Genomic DNA, 22562 nt, shown 5'->3' with positions numbered 1-22562 from the left:
TCTAACAGGACGTTAATTGAAAGGAAAAATAAATTAATATTGAAGGGGCTACTTAAATCTCCCTTTTCAGAGGCTATTTCTGGGTCGGAGGCTTCAACCCCTCCAAGATCCCATAAGAAATTGAGTGATAAACAAAAAAAGGCCAAGTCTCTTCCTTCGTCCCCAGCTGGGGACTCTCAGGAACCGAGACCTAAGAAAGCTTAGCTTTCCAGTTCGGATTTGACGACTTCTACTCGAGTGCTTTCGGTGCCTAGACCTTTGGCACCAAGGCCATCGGCACAGTCTGTGACTTTGGCACTAATGTGCCCCATACCGCATCAGTACCAAGAAGTTCCTCGGTTCAGACTCCCTTACCGGCACTGACTGTTCAGTCGATGCAGACTGTTATGACGTCGATGGATGTTTCGACAGCCATTCCTTTTTCTGCTCCGACAACTTTCCCGGCACCGACTACCCTCTCGGTACTGACAAGTTTTCTTCACCGATGTTTTTGGCTCAGGCCTTAGTGCAGACAAGCACTTCGGTACCGACCTCATCATCTGTGCAGACCATGCCTTCGGCACCGATGATTTCCTCGGTGCAGACACCAGTAGTTCAGACCATTACAGCTCCGTTGTTTTCAGTGCAGATCTCCCCTGTGGTGGGCACCGAGCTTGCTCCATCCTTGGATAGACCTGACTCTCCCTCAGCCATGTCCATGAAATCCACTAGAGGCCTCTGAACACAATGTGCTGCGTCTTGTGGATCAATTGCTTTTGGCCAGAGGTATCCTGCCCCCCCAGGACCTATCCTTCCTTGGGAGGTGATCACCCTTTAGCAAAGACCCCTACTTATTCTCTTCCTTCATTGCCTTTGAAGCCCCTTGATATAGCACAATCTTCCCCCACTACAGTTCCCTTTATGGACCTCACTAAGGAGCTGCAGTTGCCTTTGTGGCAGGAGAGTCTTGCACTGCCCAGGATGTCAGCTGTGGTGTATGTACTTTGGAGCTTCACAGCCATCCAGGGACTCCGGGTCGGCAGGCTGAACCACTTGGGCGAGGGGTGACCCCTGCCGTGGGTACCCACCCCTCTTCAGGTGACCGGCCTTCCAGCTTATGGAGAAAGCTCTTGTGTCTGTTGGCGATCCTGTGCTATCACTCTCCCCGCCCTCCTCTGCACACAAGCCGGTCATAGCGGACACCAGGTGCAAGGGCCTCAGGACTTACTCCCACAGGAGACCCCTTTTGCGCTGTCTTCCCCAGCTTCTCCCTCTGAGGAAGATCCTCAAAAGAGTTTGTGCAAGAGGAAGCACATGGACTCCACAGAGGAGTCCCTTACTGAAGGCACAGACTTTGATGATGGGCAATACTAATCTGTAGTGGAGATGTTTGTGTTTTGGAATGTGAGCTGGGCTTAGACCGTCATGAGACAGGTTATAATCCTGCTCAGTATGAGAGGAACTGCAGGGTCAGACATTTGGTGTACGTGCTTGGCTGAGGAGCCAATGGTGCAAAGCTACCATCTGTGGGATTATGACTGAACACCAGAAGTCAGAATCTCACCTAAACATAACAGTAGCACAGCGGATCTCCGGTTGGCCAGGGATAGCTGGCCGTAAGGTCGGTGAGGAGCTCCGCTCGTCACTGGGTCGGAGCGCGGATGGAAGGGGGCTGCCTCTCTCCAGCAGTGCACCGCACATTCGTGGGGAACCGGGTGGTAAATCATTCGTAGACTATCTGATTCTGGGTCAGGGTTTCGTACGTAGCAGAGCAGCAAAAAGCTGCGATCTATTGAAAGTCAGCCCTCGAAGAGAAGGGTCCCCTCGATCAGTGATATCCTTGAAATCCTTAAACAGAGAGGTGATTGGCAGCCCCCTAACACGACCTCTGAAGAGTCTGTGTTCCTGCAGGCCTTTCGTGCCCGGCCCCCTACCTCCTGGGTTACTCCACCTGCCGACGAACTTGTCCGTCTCATTGTGCAGCGTACGTGGAAGGCTCCTGACACCGTTGAGGCCATTCCCCGGAGGCCAGATAAAATTTTGTCCACTCCTGCTAGTGATCCCCATTCGTCCAGATGTCTACCTGTAGATGCCTTGGTGTTGGCGGCCACAACTAAAAAGAACCCGGCAGAAGTAGAAAGCCAGACTGTCCATCCACCCAACAGAGAGTCCCGGGCTCTGGACAGAATAGGGAAGCGTACCTTTGCATCAGTGACCTTTGCAGTCAGGTCCCTGAACTATATGGCACATTTTACCAGGCTTCAAAGAGACTTAATTTCTGAGCTCTCTGAAACTTTGGCTGGAGCTGTGTCTGATGAGGTCTGTGACAAAGTGGCCTCTCAGCTAGCCACCATCGAATTGATATCTAATTCCTCCATGCTCCTGATCTCTCACACATCAGAAGGAGCAGCTAGAGCGGCAGGTTCAGACATTGTTCTGAGACGTCATGCCTGGATGCGCTTGTGTGATTTTGTGGAACCCTTCAAGGTTTCCTTTCTCAATGCTCCCATTGAAGCTTCTTTGTTGTTCGGACCCAAGGTTAAAAATACACTGGCTAGACGAGAACAGGATGGTAAGACCCTTTCTGCTGTAAGTGTACCTTATTCTTCCCCTCAACGAGCTTTCTCCAGAAACCAGAAAAGTGGGAAGATATGGTACAAAAAGTCTCAAGGTTCTTTCCGTGAACACACAGGCCGAGTTCTCCCCTAGAGGCAGAGAGGGAAACTCACAGGGAAGATGCCTTTTTCGGGGCAGAGGGGGTCCGCGTAACCAGGGTTCCAGGGATTCTTTCCCTGGCCAAATCCTACCAGCACTCCTGAAGAGCAGCCCAACTGGTTTCCTCTGGAAGTGGGTGGGGGTCGTTCCTCTTTGTACCCTTCTGCCTGGCTAACTATTACCACCGATTCTTGGGTACAAAGGGTAATAACCAGAGGTTATCATATCCCCTTCGAGCTTTGTCCCACTTCCCTAACAAGCTTAACCGGCATTCCACCCAGTCAAAGGGAAGAAGCAGCATTAGAGAGTTCAAAGCTGCTAAGAAAAAGAGTCATCCAAATAGTCCCTCCAGACCAGATAGGATGCCGATTCTACTCAAGACTATTTTTGGTGCCAAAAAAAAACTGGTACTGGAGACCAATTTTGGATCTCAGTGTATTGAAAAAGTTTGTAAAGGTACAGAAATTCCGGATGTTCACAATACAGTCTATCCTTCCGCTTTTGGAAAAAGACGATTGAATGTGCTTGATAGATCTTCAAGATGCGTACTACCACATAAAAGTGGACAGACCATCAAGAAGATTCCTTCACTTCCGTGTGGGAGCCAGTAATTACCAGTTCAGAGTACAGCCCCTCGGACTCTCTACAGCCCCCAGGGTTTCACAAAGTGCATGGCAGTGATCACAGCTTACTTGCGACTACAAGGATTCCAGGTGTTTCCATGCCTACACGACTGGCTCATCTCTGCCCCCACCAGACATCTATCGGAAGAAGCCCTGGCATACTCTCTTCTCACTGCAGAAAGGCTAGGCATAGCCATAAACTGGCTAAAATCCAATCTCACCCCATCTCAGTCCACAGAATTCATAGGGGTCATCTTGAACACAAAGAATTGCAGAGCATCCAGTCCAGAGCACAGAACTGTAAGGATAATTCAGCAACGGATTCCAATCCTTTCAAGGGAGAAATCCACAGCTCATTCTGTTCCCAGCTGCTGGGTTCCATGGCAGCCTCCATTACTATTGTCCCCCTGGCTGGGTTTCACATGAGGCTTCTACAACGGCTACTGCTCACCCAATGGTATCCCTTTCAGTACCCTCTTTCAGTCTAGATTTGGGTAACTCACAGGTGCAAGCAAGATTTAAATTTGTGGATGGCGCACAATCCATCACAGTGGTCATGCCCCTTCTCCCCCCCCAACAGCCCAAGGCTACAGTGACCATGGACACCTCCCTGATGGGGTGGGGGGGCTATTTCAGGGACAGACAGTCCAAGGTACTTGGTCCGAAATGGAGGCCCATTTGCATATAAATGTTGTAGAGCTCAGGGCGGTGCTTCTGGCGTTGCAAGCATTCCATCCCCTGCTGCCGTCTGGGACTATTGTGATACAATCAGACAACATGGCAGTGGTCTGGTACATCAACAAACAAGGTGGAACCAAATCTTACCCACTCTTTCGAGAGGCCATAAGGATATGGCAGTGGGCGATGGCTACCAACTGCTTTCTCCTAGCAACGCACATTCCCGGGAGTTCCACCGTGATAGCAGACAGACTCAGCAGGTGTATTCTACAACCTCACGAGTGGTCCCTGTATCCTTTGATAGCGGCAGAGATTTTCAACCGCTGGGATCTTCCTTGCTGCGACCTCTTTGCATCCCTGACCAACTACAAATGCAGCATCTATTTTGCCCTGATTCCCCCTCCAGGACAGTCACCCAGGGATGCTCTAGTCCACGATTGGCTCTCTGGTCTACTTTATGCATTTCCACCTCTCCCCCTCATTCTGAAGAAAGCCCGCCGGTTGAAGAGCAAAGTAATCCTCATAGCGCCATATTGGCCTCGTCAGATTTGGTTCCCCTTTCTTTGGCCTCACCTGCTAGATCAATCGTGGATTCTCCATCCAACCCCGGGGTTGATCTCCCATCTGCAGAATCTGATTCACCCCAGTTTGAACAGCCTGAAGCTCACAGCTTGGCTCCTCCAATTCCTTTGATTGCCAGGCAGAATGTTCTTTCTTTGCCAGTACGTGACATTCTTATTGCATCTCATAAGTCTTCCACCAGAATTACATATCTCAGCAAGTGGAAAAGATTTACCATTTGGCTGAAAGAAAAACAGGTAGATCCTTTTTCAGCACCAGTGTCGGTAGTACTGGAATTTCTGTCTACCTTATTCCAATCTGGTCTATCTGCCTCTACCATTAGAGTTCATTTGGCCGCAATATCTAATTTTCATGATGGTGTCCAAGACTCTTCTCTTATGTCACACAAATTATGCAAAACTTTCATAAAAGGCGTGAATCATCTAAAACCCCCTTTTAGAGAACGTACTCAACCATGGGACCTGTCATTAGTCCTACAAGCTTTGACAATGTCACCTTTCGAACCAGATTCTTGCGACCTCAAATATTTGTCATGGAAAACCTTGTTTTTGGTCGCCATTACTTCTGCCAGATGTATCTCTGAACTTCAATGCTTATGTGTCAAGAGACCATATTGGATTTTTCATAGAGATAGTGTCATTGAGAACTAATCCTTTCTTGCTGCCAAAAGTAATCTCTGAAATGTCCATTAATCAAACCATTGAATTGCCAGTTTTCTTCCCCAATCATTCAAACAGAGGCGAGTATTGCCTACATACCCTAGATATTCACAGGCAAATTTGCTACTACTTAAACAGGACTAAGGCTTCTCGTAAATCAGACCAGTTATTTTTGGCCTATTCTGGACCTAGATTAGGATGTGCTGTTGCCAAGGTCACATTGGCTAAATTGTTAAGACTGCGTAACCTTCATTTATAGAAAACGTAATATTCCATTAACTACTACCATAAAGGCTCATTCTACAAGATCAGTGGCAGCTTCTGCTGCCTTCCATGCCAAAGCCTCTTTACATGACATTTGTGCAGCTGCAACTTGGGCTAGTCCTCATACCTTCATCAATCATTAAAAGTTGGATTTGGGCCACCAGGGGAAGAGCATTTTTTGGTTCTATGGTGCTCGGGAATTTCCTTCCATGAGAGCCTCCCAGAATAAAGGTAGCTGGGGACTCTGTCCCACATGTAAGGAATGAACGAGGATTAACAATATCAAATAAAGAAGTTACGTCTTACCATAACATTCCATCTGTATTGTTGATCCTTGTTCAGTCATTATGACCCTCCCTCTTTCCCCCTCCTGTGGCTTTTAGTGGATCTCACCATCCAGTTCTGTTAGGTCATTTGACCAGAGGTAGCTTCTACCTTCTTTTGACTTGCAAACTCAATCTGAGGCAACAGGGAGAGGGGAATTCTGGGTAAGAGTTTAGCTCAAGAGTTTGTGGCTGGCACGAGCTTGGAAGATAGCCGGCTCGGTTCCGAGGTCGGAACCGACTACCCACACGTGTAATGACTGAATGAGGATCAACAATACAAATGGAACGTTATGGTAAGACATAACTTATTTTTGCTCAGTATGTTAAGTGGTAAGGTTATCATGAGGTAACGTGCATGTCTGAGAGCAATATGGTGAACTGTATTGCTTTGGCATTTATTTGTCATAATTGGATGTCAAAGGAGTAGCAGAAAGTGCCTGTCTTTCTGGGAGAAGGAGCAGGCTGTTTGTGCATTTGGGTGAATATGGCTGCCAGTTTTGACAGCTAAAGTCAATCTGGTTTGCCAGGAGAATTTTCTGTGGTGATGGGGGAAGATCTGTGTGGGAAAATAATAAATAACCACAGCTCTTATTCACAGTCAGTGGTCAAAATGGCTACAGTTTGCTGATTTAGTACGTGTGTAAATGGAGCTGAAAGTAGTGTTTGTTCTATGCTAGAAACGCATTGAAAGCACTGTCCATGGTTTGACTTTCATAGGAGGTTACTAGGCTAACAGCCCCAGGGCCCTTACAAGCCTAGCCAAGTTCAAACCACGTTCCCAAGGGTGTTTCGTTCAAGCAAACACTAAAATCAGCACCTGTTGCCCCTGTCCAAGAGGGACACAGGTGGAACCCTCAGGGTGAATTTCCAGTTACCTATCCAATCGTCCAAATTAAACTTATTGATTAACTTAAGTGGTTTCGATAACCACTTCGCCACAACAGTCAGGAAATCTTTGTGTGTGACACACCTCATCACTAAGGGCTTTTCATCCAGAAAAAAGGAGGTCATTGTCCCACTGTACTCATTCCTCATTAGACCCATTATAGAGTATAATGCCCCTTTTGGTATGTACCTCACAAGACATCTGCAACAGCTGGAAAGGCCACAGAAATACCTCACTAAAAGAATCTCAGGCCTAAAGCAGATGCCATATGCTGACTGTCTAAAAAAACTCCAGCTATACTCTGTGGCATATCGTCTACTTAGAAGCGATCTCTGCTTAACATACAAGGCCATGTCAAACCCTGAGCTGTTGGACATGCTCCACTTAAAGAAATCCCAGTCCCTCAGAGCCACACGCTCCAGGGATCTAAACCTTGTCATCACAATTAACAAAACATGCTGGAGGGATAAGTTCCTGACCCAGAGACTCCCCATACTCTGGAATAGACTGCCCATACATGTGAAGCAGAGCGCCTCATTGGTCCTCTTCAAAAGGAACCTTGATGTTTGGATGGGAGATAGGAAATTCACCCCGGGGATCATGTCAGTCGCCCTGCTAGACAGGGGTCCAGAGAAGTAAATATTGTGGGAAGAAATATCCAGGGAATTGTTATGGCTAGGCTTGCATAGGCCCTAGGGTCTAGTACCAACCTATGAACCTTAAATACGACCAACGAGGGTCTTTATTTAACATAAATAGGAAGCTTGTTCCAAAGGTGAGGCAACCTCTGTGAGACAAATCTGTCTATCCAGCAAGTTCTGTTTTTTTGTCACATATCAGGTTAAAGTCGTTTGAGCGAGTGACCCACATGCCATTTGACTTGCGAATATGCAGTATTTCCGTTAAAGATTGGTCAGAGATTGCTCTACATGCAAGGTACAGGTCACCTCTGAGCAGTCTGTACGACACAGAGTAAAGTTTCAATGATTTTAGTCTGTCTGCATAAGACAGATCTTGAAGACCCTGAATTTTCTTTTTAAAGAACCTTTGTGGTCTTTCCAATTGCTGCAAGTGTTTGAATGTACCAAGGAGAGTGTTGCACATTATTATTCGCCTGATGAGGGAAGAGTACATGGAGGTTATAACCTCTTTTTTTCTGGAGGTAATGACCTTACTTATGAGATGAGCAATATAAAATGCTCTTTGTACCACTGTGGAGACATGGTGATTGAAGTTGATTGCTGTCAACCTGTGTGTCCACATCTCTCACCAATGACTGTGTGCTTAGGGCAGTGCAATTGATGTGGTAGTCTGCAAGAACATCACTCTTGCTGAAGGGAATGATGATGCATTTTTTTTGCATTAAGTTTAAGACCATGACTTTGGCAGTAGTTATTAGTCTTCATAAGACCTTTTTGCAGGATGTTAACATCGCTAGGGGTTTTGATGACAGCTTCTAGTTTGCAGGCATCAGCAAACTTTGTCAGCCACAGTCCTTTAGTTTTAGCCTGTATTTCGGAGAAGTAGATTCCGAACAGGAGGGGTGCCAGCACACTTCCCTGTGGAACACCATTGGTTATGGGTCTACTGGAAGAGGTGGAGTCCCCTATTTTGACTGTATGAGTTCTATCAGTGAGCCAGTTTGCAACCCACCTGACAGTATTATGGGTTGATACCCAGCTGATTGAGTTCATCAATTATGCCTGAGTAGGGGATTGTGTCAAAGACCTTGGCTAAGTCTAGGTAGGCTGTATGCTCAGATTGCCCTAGTCTAGGGCTTTGATGACTGTCTCGAAGAAGTCTACCAAGTTTAACAGGCATGATCTCCCCTTGACAAAGCCAAACTGGATGGGGTCCAGCATTTGGAGATTTCCTACATCTTTGTTAATAAGGTCCCTGATGATTCGTTCCATGGCCTTGCAGATAAGGCTGGTCAGGCTAATGGGTCTGTAGCTCCCAGAGTCTGTGGATGCAACCCCCTTGTGCAAAGGGATGACGGTAGCTTTTTTCCATTCTTCTGGGACAGAGCTAGTGCTTGGGCTGTGATTGAAAAGTGTGCCCAAAGGTGATGCTAATTCCTGTTTTAAACCATGTAGAATATAGCCCGGGATGTTGTCTGGTTCCACAGAGGCTGTGTTTTTGGCCTTGGAGAGGGCATTTAAGACCTGCTTCTTGGAGATGCTAGGTGGGGGACAGGTATTAAGGATGCTTTGGGGTATATGTGGCTGGGACGGGGAGTGAAGTTTTCACTGAACCTGTCAGAGCCAGCAGGTTTGCTATATCCACAGGTTCTATATATGTAGTACCATTAACTACAAGTTCAAATCTGGGCCTTACCTTTGAGGTTACAGATGTAGCTAAAGAGTGCCTTGTGGTTACCCTTAGTTAGGGAAGCTAATTTAGATTTGTACTTAGCTTTGGAGGACTTCAGTAGGTGTCTTATTTCCTTGTTCAAGTTGAAGAGGGAGTGTTTCCAGTTTTGCGACCATTCCTTCTTACTCTTAGACAACAATTTCTTTCTCCTATCGTATAGTCTATTAATGGCAGCTGTCCACCAGGCAAGTTTATTTTTCCTTGAAAATTGTGCTTTGGTTCTGTCTGGTACAGCAGACTCAATACAATTGTACATATGCTTGTATAAAGCATTGTTGTACAACTCAGCAAAGGTGTCTGCTCCATCAGTGGGAGAGAGACTGTGAAGCTGTTTATGCCGTCATGTAAGAGGTTGTAATTGGCCTTGGAAAAGTTTTTAGTCTGGTTCTTGCAAGGGGGGGGGGTTCTTGTTTTGTAGTTACTTCTAGCGAAACTGATTTGTGGTCTGATCCCACCAAGGATGGCCACACACCGGGTATGGTGTAGGGGTCCCCAATGTTGGTAAGTACCAGGTCTAGGATGTTTAAGCCTGTTGTGAGCATGTCAACCAGCTGGTCCAGGGCATTGGAGTTAACTAAGTCCAGGAAACTTTGGGCAAGTGAGTTAGAACATGTATAATTTACTCAGTCTATGGATGGGTAATTAAATAAAGGTTTTATCTTGACTCACTCAAGTAGATCTAAGTAGGGTGAGTGGATGTTCTGATTCATGGAGGGGGTCCTATAGCTGACAGTGACCTGAAGAGGAGTCTTACCTACAGTCAGTTGCACCTGATGTAATTCATGGGAATTGTGCTGTTTAGACATTCTAGAGGTGTATTTATTTTTAATGAATATTGATACACCACCTCCTTTAGTTCTAATGCCTTCAGTTTGTGGTATGAATGTGTGGAAGGAAATGTAACCTGGTGTAGCTTGGGTACTCTCTGCAGCCTTAAACCAGGTCTGAGTTACTGCACAAATGTCAGCATCTTCCAAGGTGAGGGCTGCTTCCAGTGAGTGCAGTTTCTGGTTTAGACTCCTAGCATTTAGCAGCATAACTTTGAGGTTGTTTTTAGAGGGTATTTTTATGTTGGGAATTTTGTTCTTGTGACATTACCTAAAAAGGCATTATGGGGATGGCAAGAGCCTTAGCCAGTAACCGAAATCCCAGGGGGTGACAGATGAAGACCATCTGTGGCAAAGCATCGAGGTCTGTCCACCATGTCATCCCAGGCTGACAGATGCTGGATCCCCTTTGAATGACACCAGAAGCAGAAGCGAAGCCAGTTGTTGAAGTCAATCATTTTTTTTTGTTTGTAGTGAGATATCATCCTAGGCGAAGGTAAAATGCTGCTTAAGCTAGGGACATACCTGCCTGAGACCCATAATCCGAGAGCTAAGTCATGTGTGTCTTCATATAGTCCATTGAGGTATGTCTCAAGTCGTTCACACAAACCTGGACTATGATGGAGTCATAACAGTACTGTTGTTGAGAGCAAGTGTTTCCCTGCGTTAATTCGGCTGTTCGAAGTTTTTAACTTTCGATATTACAAGATCGATCTTTAGTTATTCAATTAACTAAAGTTTTGATCTTGTAATATAGACCCTTTCTGGAGGGATCTACATCACTTGAGCCTGCTCCTCGCTGACTACTTTTTTCATTGCTAATGTTAATTGAAGGTAGTTTAGTTAAGTTCTTAATAACAATCACTGTGATTTTCTTATCTTAAGCAGCATGTTCATGCTGTTTCACAAGAATGTCTGTAAACCTAGTTGCTGATTTATATACAGTATATTCTAGTTAATCTGACCATGAAACCTCGAGGTTTAAGCTTTGTTGTGTGGTATATTTGGGATGGGATCTATAGTTGTCGAAGGCAAAATCTTATCAAATGGCTTTTAAGCAAACACTGCTTATCGAACGTGCTTTTTATTGTATAGGCTGATCATTGTAAATCTATTCATCGAATACTCATAGTTGGACATGTACAAGGAAGCAGCACAACAGAAAGATTTCATTAACACCGGACATTTGTTATGTGGGGGGGGGGGGCTGCAACCCTCCTCACTAATTGTATATACCAACTCAGAGACTGTAACTCCAGAAATGTAGTACGAGACGGTATACCTCACCGTCACTGTTATGTTTAAGAAAGTAGCTTGCTGGCTTACTCGAATAAGGTGACAAACAAAGATCTTCTTTTTTTAAAAAAATGCGGGATTTAATATACTTATAACACCAACCACAGGATTAACGTACAACAGTTACTATGTCCCATAACTTATGTTAATTTCATTAATGGAAGTGATTTCATAGTTTCCTGATTCTATTAATATCTGTTGTATCTCATTAATATAATCATTTGTGTTATATAATACAATCCCCCCTCCCTTATCAGGCTTTATTACTCTAATACTTTTATTATTCATTAGTTCAGTCAGACATTCTCTTTCTTTCACAGTCAAATTATCCTCAACCTGTTGTTTCTTTATATTCTGATTGAACTTATAAATATCAGTACATACTAACTCTTCAAAATTTTTTATTTTTTTATTAGGGAGGGAAATAAATGTGCTCTTTTTCTTCAACTTGATTCCTTCTATAGTAGTAAAATCATCTTTCTTATTTTTGTTATCAAACATTAGAGCTAAATTCAATCTTCTACAATAAAGTTTGACATCAATAATTGTATCTGTCAATTTAAACTTCTCAGTTGGTATATATTTCATTCCCTTTATGAACAGTGACCCCAATCCATCTTTGATACCATAATTAGTGTAGTTGTAAGCCGTCAAATCATTAAAATGATGAATTATGTCCTCAGTTTTACAATCTACAATTATCTCATTTCCATTAACATTCTGGGAATCTATCGTAATATTACTTATATTCACAACTTGTGCATCACTCATTTTTGATGCCAATTTTGATTCCCGACGATAATTTTGTTTGACAGGTGGGGTAAAATATCAACCCCCCCCCCTGAAAATTCATATGACTGTCCTTATGAATACCAACATAATCATCGGTTCTATTACTATTATAATTATTTTTATAATTTTTTGTTCATTGCTCCATAAATAGGCTCTATTTTCTTTATATTGTTCTATATCACGATATAATTTTTTACATTTCCTTTCATACAGCTTCTCTGCATTGCTATCCGCATATTTAAACTGTTTATCATACAACACACGCCATTGTGAGAACAATAAATCAGACACTATTTCATTGTTCAATTTTTCCAGTTCCATTACATTATTACTTAATTTTTCATCATTCTTTTTAATCAGCAAATTCATATAGCTGATACCATAAGAATTAAAAGCTGTGTTAAATTCAGACTTAGTCTCATTATCCAAATTTATACCCATTGGTACCTTAAAAAAATAGAAAATTTTGAAGAGTTAGTATGTACTGATATTTATAAGTTCAATCAGAATATAAAGAAACAACAGGTTGAGGATAATTTGACTGTGAAGGAAAGAGAATGTCTGATTGAACTAATGAATAATAAAAGTATTAGAGTAATGAAGCCTGATAAGGGAGGGGGGATTGTATTATATAACACAAATGATTATATTAATGAGATACAACAGATATTAATAGAATCAGGAAACTATGAAATCACTTCCATTAATGAAATTAACATAAGTTATGGAACATAGTAACTGTTGTACGTTAATCCTGTGGTTGGTGTTATAAGTATATTAAATCCCACATTTTTTTAAAAAAGATGATCTCCGTTTGTCACCTTATTCGAGTGAGCCAGCAAGCTACTTTCTTAAACATAACAGTGACGGTGAGGTATACCGTCTCGTACTACATTTCTGGAACTCCGAGATTGTACTACAATAGAGGAAAGGGCAGGTTTGCTATCCTGTACTGAAGATGGCCAACTATGACTATTCGATGAATGGATTTACGATGATCAGCCTGTACAATAAAAGCACATTCGAATGGTAGTGTTCGCTTAAAAGTCGTTTGATGGATTTTGCTTTTGGCGATTAACCATAGACCAATTTGGGATACCTGTTGGAAAAAATAAATCTGTTTTAGTCGTGTATGATGCATGCTTTTGTATTATTTTTATCCATCACCTAAAAAACATGCAGAAAAGAAGGATCAGGAAGCATACATGTAGTTACTGCTTTTTATCATCACTAGATTTATGATGTTTTCACACAGAATGTTGGAGCAAACTACAAGCACTTGCAGCTTCCCTTTGCATACTGTGGGAACAGCTCAACAACTTTACCTCTTTGTGATGGTTTTGTGGGTGGCCATTACTTTTTTTTTTTTTTTTTTTTTAAACGGTGATCCTTGCTTTAAAAGTTGGTTTGCACATTTGCATGGCATGTCTCACCATGATATCTAAGCATTAGGAAAAATAAAAGAACTCTACAAATCAGAAGTTATGGCAAGTTCATAGCTTGGTACTAGGCTATCGGCCCTAGGGCCTATACAAGCCTAGCCATAACAATTCCGTGGCTATTTCTTCCCACAATATTTACTTCCCTGGACCCCTATCTAGCAAGGGCGACTGACGTGATCCTGTAATTTTACCTGTACTGTTTTCTTGTTTGAAGCTCCTTTTGTGATTTGTCTTACCAAGACCAACCTTGCATTCCTTTATGTTGCTCAGCCTTCCACGTCAGTACCTCAGATACACTCACATTTCTCAAAAAAATCACTAAACAAGTATACCTTTACAAAACACTGTTGCAAAGTATGAGTCTCTCTGTCTGTCTCTCTCTTTTTTGTATGCTTTTTTTATTTATTCTTTATCTGAGGTAGAGAGCTGATCCTAGTGGAGCATTTTCAGCTTCAGCCTAGTGTACATTATCTATGTGAATACAGTTTATCAGCATACACATCAAAAGCATTACAGTCAGAATAGACATTACTTAAAGCAGAGTGTTGTAAATGTGGTACAGTACATTCAGAAGTGGGCTTTGTGCATATAATACAGCAGATGTATGTTATCAGTGATGGCATAAACCTTTTAAAGGGTTTGCAAAGCGCTTCAGTAGCTCGAGACCCGATCTTAACAATATTTAAGCACATCCCTCACCTCCAATCTCTGGTAAGACTGGGGTCTCACACTAGGCGGTAAGTCTGTTTCTGCTTGCTGTTTATGCCTAAAATCTGTTCCTCACTTTGTTTCAAAATCTTTCCCTTGTGTGGTGTTGCTGTCTGACATTGCTTGCTAAGTGCTGTACTGGCTTTGAAGGCCAGCAAAACACTTTGCGCTTTTTTTCCCTGTAACAGGTATTACATGGAGCAGATAAATTTCCATGAAGTACAAAGAATTATGATCAGGTTATTATCAGATCTCCAGGTATAACCTTGCATTATGTGTTGTCAACATGATGCCAAGATACACCTCTAGAGCTTTTCCCTTGATATGAGTTTCTTTGCATATATGTCTAGAACACATAATGCTGTTAAGATCTGAGACCCAATCATAATCCTCTGTATTTATTACACTTATAATATGTAGTATTTCTGCAAAGGCTTTTACAGTTCTGTGTACATTTTAACTGTATGCTGCTATAGTATTCACACTGCACATAATTTACTGTACTATAAGATTCTGCATTGCATTAATTCTCAGCAAAATGCAGAAATGCAATGACTTTAATAATACCTTAAACCCTTTTCACATTTCTTTTTGCAGACAGATGCTGATCCAGAAGTTTGTAAGAAGATGTGCAAAAAGAATAACTTTGAACCAGTGCTGTCACTTGTCACATATTTTCAGATGGTAAGAAATCTCTAGAAGTCTTATCTCTAACAGAAAAGCCCAACAAGGCAGTGCCACTCAAAACTGTCAGTAGGAGTTTGGAAATATAGCCTCAGGAATGGAATGGCTTCTGAAACTACACTATCAGATTGTCTTTGATTACTGGAAATGTCCAACTTGGCAAAGTCCCTTTTAAGTGGAGGTGTGGGGAGAAAAGCTGCACATTACTTACACTTTCACAGGCAAATACAACCTGGAACTAAGCCCCAGTGGTCTAATATAATGGTATAGAGCTATTTATTTGGTAAATATTTTGCTTATTTGCTTAGTAATTTAATTTCACATTTATTTAGCAATAGAATGTTACTCTTTTGTTTGTTTCCATGTAGCCATCAGGATTTATTCCGAGTATGATTTGATTGTTCACTATATTTTTAGGAGACATTTGCCAAAATGCATGATGTGTATCATGCATTGCCTTGAACTGAGGGCTTGTGAGTCAGCACACTTAATGTCTTAATTCATTTTCAACCAAGTGAACACAGAGTTGTTTAACATGTTGAGAGTAGAGACTTCCACTGAAAGAAGATTGCTGTCTTATTTTTGTTCTTGGTGTATTTTACTTCAGATTTGTTTAAAAGTTTCTGTTAGATTTAACTGCCATAATTGCTGTGTTTAAGTTATGACGAAATAAATGTTGAAGATGGAACACCATCAGCTTAGTGGTGTTTTCCCATGATGGAGGCTGACCTCCTGCCTCTTCATAATGAAAGTCTGTCCATGTGCACTGTAGCGGGCAGGAAAAAGAGAATGTTATTTTTTAGAAAAGTGTTAGGCGGTAAGTACTACTGATCTTTAGTTTTCTAAATAGCTGGCAGGGGAGCTAAGCCATATGAATCTTGTAGCATAAACATTTTCCTTAAATTATTTCAGCAGAGCCAAAGATTGTTGATCTGCATTGCCATGGAGTGGTGTGGTTGTCATGTTTGCACCTTACTTGTTGGTCTTTGTATTGCTAAAACTAACAGTGGGTTAAACAGGAAAGCAGCAGCAATTGAAGTTCAGTATGTTAAGAATTATTCAGGAAAGGGTTTTGATTTCAATCTTGTGACACATTTACCCCCTCAGCTCACATCTGAATAGTAGATTTCAGAAATGTCTAGTACCAGGTTGTGTTCTACCTTTCTTTGGATACTTGGGCTCACCAAATGCTACTTGCTTATTGATGAAGCTACTTGTGCAAGCATATTTGTTACTTTGTTACGCTAGTTGTTAGTGAATTTCGTACCCATTAACATCATATTACTTTATTAATGTGGCTATTAAAGAGCATTGATGGTTGTGCTCTAGTCTATATTGCTTAACCTTTAGCTGTGTTTTACTTCCCTTTAACATTTTAATTGCCTTAGTCATTGCTGCTATGTTGTACAGCATCATCTTCATTACCTATTACCTAAGAAAACTTTTACTTGCTTGGCTACATTTTCAGCTTGTGAAGAGAAAGTTATATTTGGTAGAAATTTTCAAAGATTAGTATTCCTGTCTCATTTCTACCATTATTTGTAAATTGTATTATTGGTTCTGTTCTTAATAGACTGAAGTTGAAGCTTCTTTAAGATATATTTTTGATGGAAGTTTTACTTTTCTGTTTCATTAATGTGTTCTTTCTTTTTCACAGAACCATTCCTTCACTTCCTACATCAAGTTTATTTATGGTAAACATCTGAGGGAGACTTTCCCTCTAAATGTATTTGTGTATGGATGAGGAGTACTATAAATGAATGTTTGAACATCGCTCCATGTTTATTGCTACCAGGTTAAGAAGGAAGAAGGCTCTCCATTATTAAATTTTACAATAGTTGCTTTAACTCCTTAACTGCAGGTGCTGAGAATATGTGATACTTCATTAATGTCCTACAAATGTGGGAGGACTTTCTTAGCTTTAGCACTTTTTTTATTTTAACAGATATGATACAGATTTTTAAATAAAATTACCATCTTCATGGCATTAGTGTGTAAGTATTTGGTTGGTACAGTAATAATACTAACAAAATACTTGGTCTGTATCTTCTCATGAAAATGGTAAGTGGTCATTGTATAGTCATAAGCATGACATCTTACCTCCACCCAACTCACAGTAACAGGACATAGGCAACTAATCCATGCTGTTTCATTATACGTTACGGACATGTGATTGGTTACTAAGAAAAGGTGGTTTCTGTGTTTATCCGGAAGTTTTTAGCTCTTTAACTTGAAACTTTAGAGAGGATCAGATTTTCCGATCCGCAGGAATGGCATTCTCTTGCAGGTATGTGTTGTGTTTAACTGCCCGAAATTCACTGTATCCATGGGCTTTTAGTAACAATGCAAACAGTGTTGACAGCACTACTTAAGTTGTCTAGACATTGTCAGGTAGAGCATATATTCTCATCTGCAGGTAAGGATGTTCTCTTGTAGATACTTTTTTTTTTTCTATTTTACTGTCAAGAATTAGCTATATATCTTTTAGCAGTGGTAACAGTGCTTACTGCCCCCATCAAGATTTCATCATGTTTTTAATTTTATTTATTAATTCCATACTAAAGTAAGGAGTGAGATGGCAACAGCAGCAAATCATAATCACACTTTGCAGATGATGACCCTACATAACATACATTTGATGACATTTGTTAATAAGAAGTTATGTACTCACCATAACGTTCCATCTGAGTAGGTATCTTCATTTGTCTGCAACCTTTGGGATACGGATCCGATCTCGGATCCGAGCCGGCAACTTCTTATCATAGCATAGATCCGAGCTCCTAACTCCTCCCCTTACCCATAATCCCCTGCCTACCCTAACTGACCTCAGATCAAGTTTGCCCCATAGCACAGCAGATAAAAGTGTCCCAATGGGAACATATGCTAATAACACAAGAACGATCATATTGGTCAGGGGGAAGGAGGGGGGGGGTGGTTGCAGACAAATGAAGATACCTACTCAGATGGAACGTTATGGTGAGTACATAACTTCTTAATCTGAAGTAGGAACTTCATTTGTCAGCAACCTTTGGGACAGAGTCCCCAGCTACCTAAATCTTGGGTGGCCTTCATGGAAGGATATTCTGGAGCACCGCAGAGCCAAAGGACACCCTACCTCGGGAGACAACATCCATTTTATAGTGGCTGATAAAGGTGTGAGATGAAGCCCAAGTGGCTGCGGAACAAATGTCATCCAGTGGAACCCTAGCTTGAAAGGCCGCAGATGTGGCAATGGCCCTAGTAGAATGAGCATGGACTCCTTGAGGTGCAGGCCTTCCCGAGCTCTGATATGCTAAAAGAATACAACTCGAGATCCATCGAGAGAGAAACTTTAGAAACTGACTTTCCGAAATTACTTTTGGCAAAGGAGATAAACAACTGATCGGATTGCCTATGATCAGCAGTTCTATGGATATAAAAACGTAGTTGTCTGTGTACGTCTAAGGAATGTAGCTTGTACTCTCCTTTGTTATGAAAGTTGGGGAAAAACACTGGAAGGTTGATAGATTGATTGATGTTCGCTTCTGAAGATACCTTAGGTAGAAAGGACGGATTGATCCTGAGGTAAACCCTATCCAGGTGAAAGACCAGATATGGTGGTTTGACACAAAGAGCTTGCAATTCCGACACTCTTTTGGCTGAAGTTATGGCCACCAAAAAAGCTGTCTTCCAAGAGAGAAATTTTAGGTCAACTGTGGCCGCCGGTTCGAATGGGGGACCAGTTAAGGCCTGCAAGACTAAGGATAAATCCCATGGAGGTACCACCTCTTTAACTGGAGGCCTAAGGAGGAAGGTACCCTTGAGGAAGGTCTTACATAGTTTGGAAGTGATAAGAGGGCCAGACTCTTGCATCACGTGATAGTATGAGATTGCTGCCAGTTGTACCTTGACTGTGGAAGAACTAGCCCCCTGGTGAAAGAGAGAGGTTAGAAAATCTAGAACCGACGATATCGGGGCTGTAAAAGGGTCTAAACGACGGTGTTCTGCTCAAATGGTGAAGCGTTTCCACTTACTCCGATAAACCTTCCTGGTGGAAGGCTTGTGAGCTGCTACAAGAATGGCTTTGACCGGTGATGAGATCCCGGGAGTCCTTATGAGGAGTGGAACTGGAGCAACCAAGCCGTCAACTTGAGGTTGACCAGGTTCAGAGTCAGAAGACCGAGAGGGTGAAAAATGAGATCCGGAATGGGATCCAGAATCCATGGTGGATACACTAGGTGAGACCATAGGTAAGGGAACCACGTCTGACGAGGCCAGAATGGGGCAATGAGGATCATCTTGCTCCTCAACTGCCTGGCTTTCTGTAATAATTTCAACATCAGGGGAAAAGGAGGGTAAGCATAAAGCAGACCGGGAGGCCAAGCATGAACTAATGAGTCTCTCGGGGACTCCCCCGGAGGGGGGATCAGAGCGAAGTAATCGTTGCATTTGGTGTTTGAAGGAGAGGCAAAAAGATCGCAACAAGGTTGCCCCCATCGGGCAAATACTTGCTCTGCAACTCGATGGTTGAGAGACCATTCGTAAGGAGTCAGGATAGTACGACTGAGCCTGTCCGCTAGAATGTTGAACCGTCCCAGAATGTGCATTGCTATGAGAAAGCGGTTGGTGGAAATTGCCCATTCCCACACTCTCATGGCCTCACGGCAAAGGGGGTAAGACCTGGTTCCCCCCTGTTTGTTGATGTACCAGACGACCGACATGTTGTCTGTCTGTACTGCAATCGTCCCTACCGGAAGAGAGTTGTGTAGTGCCTGCAACGTCAAAAGCACCGCCCTCATCTCTAGGACGTTGATATGCAAAGAGGTCTCTACGTCGTTCCATGTGCCTTGGACTGTCCTGCCTGAAAAATGCCCCCCCCCACCCCAGGCGAGAAGCGTCCATGGTCACTGTGTCGACTGGCGGAGGTAGTGAGAAGGGACGCCCCGTGTGGAGGTTGGGAGACTGGAGCCACCACAGGAGCGATCTTCTGCAAACCTTGCTTAAGGAAATGGGGTGAGACAGGGGGTTGCGAGACAGGGACCATTGTACCTGGAGGGTCCACTGCAGAACCTTCATGTTCAACCGGGCCAATGGCAGCAGAGGGATTGCAGCCGCCATAGATCCTAGGGCACTCAGGATCAATACCGCCGAAGGTGTTTGCAGTTGAAGGATGGCCTGCACGTGCAACATCAGGTTCCGAAGCCGATCTGGAGTCAAGAAAGCAAGCATCTGTCTGGAATCCAGTTTCGCCCCTATAAAATCCAACACCTGTGTAGGGAAGAGAGAGGATTTGGTCATGTTGATGGTTAATCCTAATAGTGGAGCCAGACTGAGGAAATAATCCCTGCCTGAACAAAGTAGATGCCTTGTTGGGGCTGTAAGGAGCCAGTCGTCCAGGTATGGAAAGACCTGAATTCCCTGGAGTCTCCGGTGGGCCGCTATTACCGCTAGGACCTTTGTGAACACCCTGGGGGCTGAGGTGAGACCGAAGGGGAGGACCCTGAATTGAAAGTGACTGGCTCCCAGCCGGAAGCGGAGAAACCTCCTGGAACGCCTGTCCACTAGAATGTGATAGTACGCATCCTTGAGGTCTATGAAGCACATCCAGTCGTCCTGCCGCAATAAGGGGAGGACGGATTTCAACGTGACCATTCGGAACTTTTCTTTGGGTACCGCCAGGTTTAGAAGAGAGAGGTCGAGGATGGACCTCAAGTCCCCCATCTTTTTTTGGCACCAGAAAGAACCTGGAGTAAAACCCTGATCCGACTTGATCTGGGGGGACGGGCTGGATGGCTCTTTTTTGCAGAAGCTGCTGAATTTCTCTGACTGGGTGGAACGTCGGGAAGGTTTCTGATTCTGGGGTTTACTATAAAGGGAATTTGGTAACCTCTGGATATAATACGAAGCACCCAGCGATCCGTTGTTATGGACTCCCATTTTGCTAGGTGCCTCGAAAAACGCCCCCTGACTGCCTCCAGAGTGGGGCAGTCGTGTAACCCCTCAGGGGTTCTGCGTGGGCCTCTCAGAGAACGATTCTCTGGACCCAAAATTCCTGGGACCCCCTCTGCCTCTGGGGCGGCATCCTCCCTGTCCTCCTCTGCCACGAGAGGACTGGTTGTCCTGAGCAGACTGGTATTGATGCGATTTTCGGAACCACATCTTCTTCTGACCCTTTTGGTTCTTGGAAAAGGAGCTCTGGGGCGCAGAGAAGCGGACTCCGATGGCAGACAAGGTCTTCCCGTCTTTCTCGCTCTGGACAAGAGTGTCGCGAACGGTTTTGCCGAAAAGTGCAGAACCATCAAAAGGGGCATTCGCGAATGATGCCTTAAAGGGTTCCGAGAAGTCACAGTGACGGAGCCAGGCCTGTCTCCTCATGACAAGCCTGACTCCGCCTGCTCTAGCGGCTCCCTCCGTAGCATGAGACAACAGCCGCATAGAGGTGTTAGAGATAGAGCGGAGGGTGGCCATTCGGGAGGAGTACAGATCCTTGTCTCCCTCCGACATGGACCCTGGGGGGGGAAGCAGCGTATTCCTTAATTAGATCCCGCTGCATCCGAATAACGTGTGCCATGTAGTTCAAGGCCCTCATAGAGAAGGTCACTGAACTGAAGGCCCGCTTCCCAAGAAGGTCCATCGCGCGAGACTCCTTGCTCGGAGGATGAACCGTGGGGCTCTCCTGAGCCAACTCTTTCTTGGTGGCTGCAGCCACCAACATGGCATCCACAGGGGGACCCTGCTCCAGTGTGATCTCTCTGCAGGGGGGCTCAAAATTTTGTCCGGACGCTTGGGGATCGGCTCTACGGGGTCCGGTTCCTTTCAAGCCCTAGAGGATATGAGATCCACCAGGGGGTCGGGTGGAGGGGACACCCAAGAGGTAGATGGTCCTGCCTCAAACGCCTCAAGGAATACGGACTCATCAGAGGACGCCTTAGGGGCAGACCACCCACCCCTGATTCTGAGCATTTCCATGATGTCTCCAAAGGAGACATCCTCAGGGGGTGATCTAGGGGAGCCTTCCCCGTCATCCAAGTCCATATCTTTGGTGAGACTCTCAGGGGAGTCTATGTGCCTCCTTTTGCACTTTGCCTTGTGAGGAATCTCCTCGAGGGGGCTGTCCGAGGAGTCCTCACGGGCTGTATCCTGTTCTACTGGAACTCCTAGAGGCGCTGAGGCAGGCTGCCCCGAGGGCCGGATGAGGGGAGCCAGGACCAGATGAGAAGGAGTGCGGGAGGGAGCCGAAGCCAGGACCGGAGGCCTGGAAGCACTCGACAGTGCCCTCTCCACCGCAGCGAAAGCCGAGGGGGAGCCGCTCTCTGACGGATCCGAGATCCAACTCCCACTCGGATCCGAAGCGGGGATCGGACCCGGCGCCGAAGAACGTCGGATCCGAAGGACCAGTGTGTTCCCACCGGGACGGAGCCGAAAGAGCACCGAATCCCTCGGATCCGACAAACTTGAGGGAGCCGTCGGAACTGACGTGCCCAGCACGGTCGGCTCCGACCTACCGCCGGATCCAACGTGGCTCGGCTCCGAGCGCTCCGAACCCAGAATGCGGGTCGGAGAAGGAGCTATAGGAGCGAAAAAAGGGGTCGAGCTCCCCCTCCCAGAGGGGGGGAGGCAAGAGCACTCCCATCTGCATCTGGGCCTGGATGAATCTCCTCATCATCCGGTCCATGACCGCATCAGACATACTAAAAGTGGACCTCGAAGAGGCCACTGAGGCAGACGTGGAGTGTCGCCTCAATGACC

The 22562-nt window shown here is 44.3% G+C and overlaps 1 protein-coding gene across 1 annotated transcript in view; it reads left to right on the top strand.

Moving 5' to 3' along the window:
* NCKIPSD (NCK interacting protein with SH3 domain) overlaps positions 1-22562 on the top strand; it is a 1945114-nt gene that overhangs the window by 1190725 nt on the left and 731827 nt on the right. The window contains exon 7 of the mRNA XM_044078525.1: positions 14748-14834. Coding sequence (XP_043934460.1) covers positions 14748-14834 — 87 coding nt within the window. The remainder of the gene's footprint in view (positions 1-14747; positions 14835-22562) is intronic.

This window comes from Protopterus annectens, chromosome 7.part1, assembly GCF_019279795.1.
Source record: "Protopterus annectens isolate FY-2018-M chromosome 7.part1, PAN1.0, whole genome shotgun sequence".
NCBI classification, from domain to species: Eukaryota; Metazoa; Chordata; order Ceratodontiformes; family Protopteridae; genus Protopterus; species Protopterus annectens.
This window is presented reverse-complemented; position numbering and strand designations above follow the sequence as displayed.